General features: G+C 41.0%; 1 protein-coding gene across 1 annotated transcript; it reads left to right on the forward strand.

The window, feature by feature from the left end:
• The first annotated feature begins 5,380 nt into the window (after positions 1 to 5,380).
• Mbd3l3 (methyl-CpG binding domain protein 3 like 3) lies at positions 5,381 to 6,674 on the forward strand. Its single transcript, XM_087564309.1, has 2 exons — positions 5,381 to 5,425; positions 6,036 to 6,674. The coding sequence occupies exons 1-2, from the start codon at positions 5,381 to 5,383 to the stop codon at positions 6,672 to 6,674; spliced, it is 684 nt and encodes a 227-aa protein (XP_087420435.1).
• Positions 6,675 to 7,395: the final 721 nt, after the last annotated feature.

Below are 7,395 nucleotides of genomic sequence, written 5' to 3' on the forward strand. Positions count from 1 at the left end.
ACAGATATCACAAACCCTGAAATAGCTCTGGCTGTACCTTATACTCAAGGGCAGAGCAATTTCTCCCCAAATGTGTGGCCCCAAGTTTGAACCCCAGCACTGCAAAGCAAAATGTTGAGTGAATTACAAATTTAAGTGAACATAATGTCCTAAGGAAATAGGTCCTGGTTACTTCCCTACCACCAGTCCTAGATGAACATATGAATCTTTTCTAATTTTATCCCATAAACAAAAAGTGGTGTGTTGGATGTGGTCATTAAAACTCTTAATCTCAGCACCAGGAAAATAGAGATATGGAAAGAAACAGACCGGATAAACAGTTCTCTGCACCCAAATCCCGTGGGAGGGAGAGCTAAACCTTCAGAGAGGCAGACAAGCCTGGGAAACCAGAAGAGACTGCTCCCTGCACACACATCTCGGACGCCAGAGGAAAAAGCCAAAGACCATCTGGAACCCTGGTGCACTGAAGCTCCCGGAAACGGCGGCACAGGTCTTCCTGGTTGCTGCCGCTGCAGAGAGCCCCTGGGCAGCACCCCACGAGCGAACCTGAGCCTCAGGACCACAGGTAAGACCAAATTTTCTGCTGCAAGAAAGCTGCCTGGTGAGCTTGGGACACACGGAAGCAGAATTTCTCTAGGACCGGGCACGTTCTGTGTTTACCGGAAGTCCCACACCCGCGGACCCCTGTACAATAAGAACTACAAGACACTGAAGAAGGAAATTGCAGACTGGTACAACCATTCTGGAAATCAGTCTGGAGGTTCCTCAGAAAATTGGACATTGAACTGCCTGAGGATCCAGCTATACCTCTCTTGGGCATATACCCAAAAGATGCCTCAACATATAAAAGAGACACGTGCTCCACTATGTTCATCGCAGCCTTATTTATAATAGCCAGAAAATGGAAAGAACCAAGATGCCCTTCAACAGAGGAATGGATACAGAAAATGTGGTACATCTACACAATGGAATATTACTCAGCTATCAAAAACAACGAGTTTATGAAATTCGTAGGCAAATGGTTGGAACTGGAAAATATCATCCTGAGTGAGCTAACCCAATCACAGAAAGACATACATGGTATTCACTCATTGATAAGTGGCTATTAGCCCAAATGCTTGAATTACCCTAGATCCCTAGAACAAACGAAACTCAAGACGGATGATCAAAATGTGAATGCTTCGCTCCTTCTTTAAATGAGGAAAAAGAATACCCTTGGCAGGGAAGGGAGAGGCAAAGATTAAAACAGAGACTGAAGGAACACCCATTCAGAGCCTGCCCCACATTTGGCCCATACATATACAGCCACCCTATTAGACAAGATGGATGAAGCAAAGAAGTGCAAACCGACAGGAGCCGGATGTAGATCGCTCCTGAGAGACACAGCCAGAATACAGCAAATACAGAGGCGAATGCCAGCAGCAAACCACTGAACTGAGAATAGGTCCCCTATTGAAGGAATCAGAGAAAGAACTGGAAGAGCTTGAAGGGGCTCGAGACCCCAAAAGTACAACAATGCCAAGCAACCAGAGCTTCCAGGGACTAAGCCACTACCTAAAGACTATACATGGACTGACCCTGGACTCTGACCCCATAGGTAGCAATGAATATCCTAGTAAGAGCACCAGTGGAAGGGGAAGCCCTGGGTCCTGCTAAGACTGAACCCCCAGTGAACTAGTCTATGGGGGGAGGGCGGCAATGGGGGGAGGGTTGGGAGGGGAACACCCATAAGGAAGGGGAGGGGGGAGGGTGATGTTTGTCCGGAAACCGGGAAAGGGAATAACACTCGAAATGTATATAAGAAATACTCAAGTTAATAAAAAAAAAAAAAAAGAGAGAAAAAAAAAAGAAAAAAAAATAGAGATATAAGGGTCTTAGTCTCTTAGAAGAAAATTACAAGGAAAAAATCAAGGTCAAAGCTTTCCTGAACTAAAGAATTTCAAGGCCAATGTGGGCACTTTAGTCAAGCCTTCTTTGAAAAGTTATTGTGAAAGCACTTGGGGTATAGCCCAGTGACAGAGCCATGACCTGAAAATCTAAGGCAAAATTGCAAAACTATGAGGAGACCATGAGATATAATATATAGAAAGGTATAAATAAATCTGACCTCAATACTGTTATCTCATTAGCTGCAGGCAGTGGATGTATTAATCCTCCAAATCAGAGTTTCAGAATGAGACCCTGTCTCAAACATAGGACAGAAAGAGTTGTAAAAAAAAAAAAAAAAAAAGTATCCGTGAATGTTGTTTCGTGGAGATTGGGGAAAAATATTATATTAGATTCATAATATAAGTTCAGATCAAAACTAGAACTACATTCTTTCCTATGATATAACTTTAGACATGAGTCGTTAAAATGCTCATATTAGGTTATATAAGAAAGATTAATGCCTTAGTCACTAGAGTAGGAATATACATCTATATGTAATTATACCATGTTTATTTTTTTATTTTTTATTTTTTAAAGTTTTTAATTAATTAATTAATTAATGTCTCAAGATGTTTTATTAGCCATTTCCTTCCTCCCTTTTTCTTTTTTTTTCTTTTTTTTATTAACTTGAGTATTTCTTATTTACATTTCGAGTGTTATTCCCTTTCCCAGTTTCCGTGCAATCATCCCCCTAATCCCTCCCCCTCCACTTCTTCATGGGTGTTCCCCTCCCCATCCTTCCCCCATTGCCACCCTCCCACCAACAATCTAGTTCACTGGGGGTTCAGTCTTAGCAGGACCCAGGGCTTCCCCTTCCACTGGTGATCTTACTAGAATATTCATTGCTACCTATGAGGTCAGAGTCCAGGGACAGTCCCTATATAGTCTTTAGGTAATGGCTTAGTCCCTGGAAGCTCTGGTTGCTTGGCATTGTTGTTCATAAGGGGTCTCGAGCTCCTTCAAGCTCTTCCAGTTCTTTCTCTGATTCCTTCAACTGGGGTCCTGTTCTCAGTTCAGTGGTTTGCTGCTGGCATTCGCCTCTGTATTTGCTGTATTCTGGCTGTGTCTCTCAGGAGCGATCTACATCCGGCTCCTGTCGGCCTGCACTTCTTCGCATCATCCATCTTGTCTAATTGGATGGCTGTATATGTATGGGCCACATGTGGGGCAGGCTCTGATTGGGTGTTCCTTATGTGTCTGTTTTAATCTTTGCCTCTCTATTCCCTTTCAAGGGTATTCTTGTTCTCCTTTTAAAGAAGGAGTGAAGCATTCACATTTTGATCATCCGTCTTGAGTTTCATTTGTTCTAGGCATCTAGGGTAATTCAAGCATTTGGGCTAATAGCCACTTATCAATGAGTGCATACCATGTGTGTTTTTCTGTGATTGGGTTAGCTCACTCAGGATGATATTTTCCAGTTCCAACCATTTGCCTATGAATTTCATAAAGTCATTGTGTTTGATAGCTGAGTAATATTCCATTGTGTAGATGTACCACATTTTCTGTATCCATTCCTCTGTTGAAGGGCATCTGGGTTCTTTCCAGCTTCTGGCTATTATAAATAAGGCTGCTATGAACATAGTGGAGCACGTGTCTTTTTTATACGTTGGGGCATTTTTTGGGTATATGCCCAAGAGAGGTATAGCTGGATCCTCAGGCAGTTCAATGTCCAATTTTCTGAGGAACCTCCAGATTGATTTCCAGAATGGTTGTACCAGTCTGCAATCCCACCAACAATGGAGGAGTGTTCCTCTTTCTCCGCATCCTCGCCAGCATTTGCTGTCACCTGAATTTTTGATCTTAGCCATTCTCATTGGTATGAGGTGAAATCTAAGGGTTGTTTTGATTTGCATTTCCCTTATGACTAAAGATGTTGGACATTTCTGTAGGTGTTTCTCATCCATTCGGCTTTCCTCAGCTGTGAATTCTTTGTTTAGCTCTGAACCCCATTTTTTAATAGGGTTATTTGTCTCCCTGCGGTCTAACTTCTTGAGTTCTTTGTATATTTTGGATATAAGGCCTCTATCCGTTGTAGGATTGATAAACATCTTTTCCCAATCTGTTGGTTGCCGTTTTGTCCTAACCACAGTGTCCTTTGCCTTACAGAAGCTTTGCAGTTTTATGAGATCCCATTTGTCGATTCTTGATCTTAGAGCATAAGCCATTGGTGTTTTGTTCAGGAAATTTTTTCCAGTGCCCATGTGTTCCAGATGCTTCCCTAGTTTTTCTTCTATTAGTTTGAGTGTGTCTGGTTTGATGTGGAGGTCCTTTATCCACTTGGACTTAAGCTTTGTACAGGGTGATAAGCATGGATCAATATGCATTCTTCTACATGTTGACCTCCAGTTGAACAGCGCCATTGGCTGAAAATGCTATCTTTTTTCCATTGGATGGTTTTGGCTCCTTTGTCAAAAATCAAGTGCCCATAGGTGTGTGGGTTCATTTCTGGGTCTTCAATTCTATTCCATTGGTCTATCTGTCTGTCTCTGTACCAATACCATGCAGTTTTTATCACTATTGCTCTGTAATACTGTGTGAGTTCAGGGATAGTGATTCCCCCTGAAGTCCTTTTATTGTTGAGGATAGTATTAGCTATCCTGGGTTTTTTGTTATTCCAGATGAATTTGCAAATTGTTCTGTCTAACTCTTTGAAGAATTGGATTGGTATTTTGATGGGGATTGTATTGAATCTGTAGATCGCTTTTGGTAGAATGGCCATTTTTAATATATTAATCCTGCCAATCCATGAGCACCATGTTTCTAAAGAGAAAAGTTGAACAAAAATATATAATTGACGCCTGCCACTGGTAGTGTTTGCATTTAATCCCAACACTCAGAAGACAGCAAGCAGATCTCTGAGTTGAGGCCAGCATGGTCTACAGAGTGAATTCCAGGACAGCCAGAGGTACACAGAGAGTTTCCTCTTTGTAACAGTCTTGGACGTCCTTGAACGTATACCAGGCTGCTCAAACTAACAGAGATCCAATAACTCCTGCTTCCCAAGTGTGTGGGATTGAAGTGTGTGCACCACAGCTGGCTCATACTTGATTTTAAAGATGTAATCTTTAAGAGACTATTTTCACCTCATTTAAATGTTAATTTCTCTAATAACAGTATTAATGATATTTTTTTTATTTTGTTTAAAGACTTGAGCATTCTCAATTCCCATGGGTATGAGGCAGAATCTACCATGGATTGTCCATTGATCATTTTATCCACATAAGAAAAATCTTCTGCCCTGTTTATACATGGGTTAGATTATCCATCTATTGATTTATTCTCTGGGAGTATAACACTCATTGTTTTATCTGTGGGTTCAGTTGTCTGAGAATTTTCTTATCTGTCTTTTCTATATAACAGGAGGGTTAGGTAAGACAGATACTGCCATTACCAGCAACTCAAGCCTTATCTGCATCTGTTCAGTGAAGCCTTTAGGACAAACTCTACAACTATGGAAGAGTCTTCAGGAAACACAGTTAAAAGCCAGCCTTTGCAGGTGAGTACTGATTTCACATTATTGTTGAATGTTCATTCTTGTCCTCTATCTTTGTATTTAAATTTCCTTAATTTAATGCATATATGTACTTGACATACTTTGATATCCTATTGGCAGCAGTTAACTACTTGTTAATATTTGGAGGAAGAAGTTTAAGATGTACTTCATCAGCCCAAAATAATCAGAATTGCTGTGTGAAACACATTGTTGAATTTTTTTTCTTGTATAGACATCTAGAGTTCTTGCACAACCTTACATAGGGCACTTCTGCACTAGTGATGCCAGTGTGTCACTGAGGTAGGTTTGGAACAGCAGCACCCAGTGGCCACAAGAAAGAAAATGTAGCATTCTTAAAGGAAAAAAGAGGGAATCTCTGTGTAACTTGTTTGATAGAGACCCGAACTTCATATCCTTGATAGTGACATGAGTTAGGTGTCCTAAAAGTTTGGGAAGTAGAGTGTTTTTAGCAGCAGTCTTGGGGAACTAGGCAATGCTGTGATCTGAGACCTAGTTCTTCAGAGAGAAAAGGGATTACTATAAACTAAAAACGTATTCTCTGTAGCCAGGAGTAGATTACATACTGTGTTTAAACTTCACTCTATTTTTAAAGGGAAGACTCACAGGAAGTATGATACCCAGCAGACTACAGAAGAGAAGGAAGATTCAAGTAGCCAAAAGCAAGAGAAAGGCTAAACATAAATCTGGCACTACTCTCAGAAATCCTTTGAGGTTGACCAGTTGCATCTTCCCACAACCTGTGACCGTAATAACTTCATACCCTGAAAATAAAACCCGGTACAGGAGAGATGAAGCAAAGCTGAAGAAACCCCAGCAGCTCTGTGCATTGGAGAGACTGAAAAACTTTCAATTTGGAGGAGACAGTAAAGAGAACCTATCATGTCCATTGGAGCTTGCAAATGCAGTAGAGAGAATTGCACGTGGAATGCAGGATGAAGCCAGCAACCAAAGTGGTGATAAGGATCAGCTAACTTCTGGACAAGTCACCTCTGACCAGCCCCCATACTTGGAAACAAATGAGCATGTGGCTCTTCAGTTGTCACCATCTTTCTCCAGTCAAGGGGTGACATTACCAGTACCTCTCCATCTGTCACCTTCTTACTTCCTACGGAAAGTAACCACAGGAGACATTCAGAGACAGGCCTGGAAGGTAAAGAAGGCCAGGAAGAGACTGGCAGAGGCATTGGAGGCAGACAGGCTAGCCAGACAGACAGAGAACATGAGGGAATAAACATGAGTGGAAAATACTTGTTGAGGCCTCTGTAAGTTTTTCAAGGAACTTTTGTTTTGTTTTGTTTTTTCATGACAGGGTTTTCAGATGTGACCCTGGTTGTCCTGGAACCCTGTCTCTGCCTCCAGTGCTTTGAGTTTTAAGACAAGTGCCATCATCACCCAGCATTACCTTTATGTCTCTAAATAACAGATTTAACAGACCCAACTCACTCCTTTTTATGCTTTGGAAAGACAAAAAAAATAAATAAAACAAGTATTGTTTTAAACAATAATGTTTCCAGTTTGGATAGAAGTGTTCTGTAAGAGATTTCAAATAAAAGCCTTCTTTTATTCTGTTGTGATCCATAGTAGGACTCCGGAATAGATTGGACAGGAGCCAAGTTGGACAGAGCAATTGGACAGAACAAAGGAAATGCCTTATTTTATAGAATTTAAGTGAGAAGGGTCTATGTACTTAGCCATTAGTTTTGTAAAGCTACTAGGCAGTTACAAAGCCTTACATTAGTCTAATTGGGCTTTGTGGTCTTGAGGCCTTGAATTTAATCTTCTGTTGCTTTCTACCATGGGACTTACTATTTGTTAGGTACTTAGGTTTAAGACTAGACCTCCGGTTGCCTCGAGCCTTTGAATGGACAGAAGCTTGAGCAGGTATGCTAATTTACTCTATAGTGCTATATGTATGCTTTAACAAGTAGGTCCATTATTATTAGATTTACTGA

This window comes from Rattus norvegicus, chromosome 8, assembly GCF_021556685.1.
Source record: "Rattus norvegicus strain SHRSP/BbbUtx chromosome 8, alternate assembly SHRSP_T2T, whole genome shotgun sequence".
NCBI lineage: Eukaryota > Metazoa > Chordata > Mammalia > Rodentia > Muridae > Rattus > Rattus norvegicus.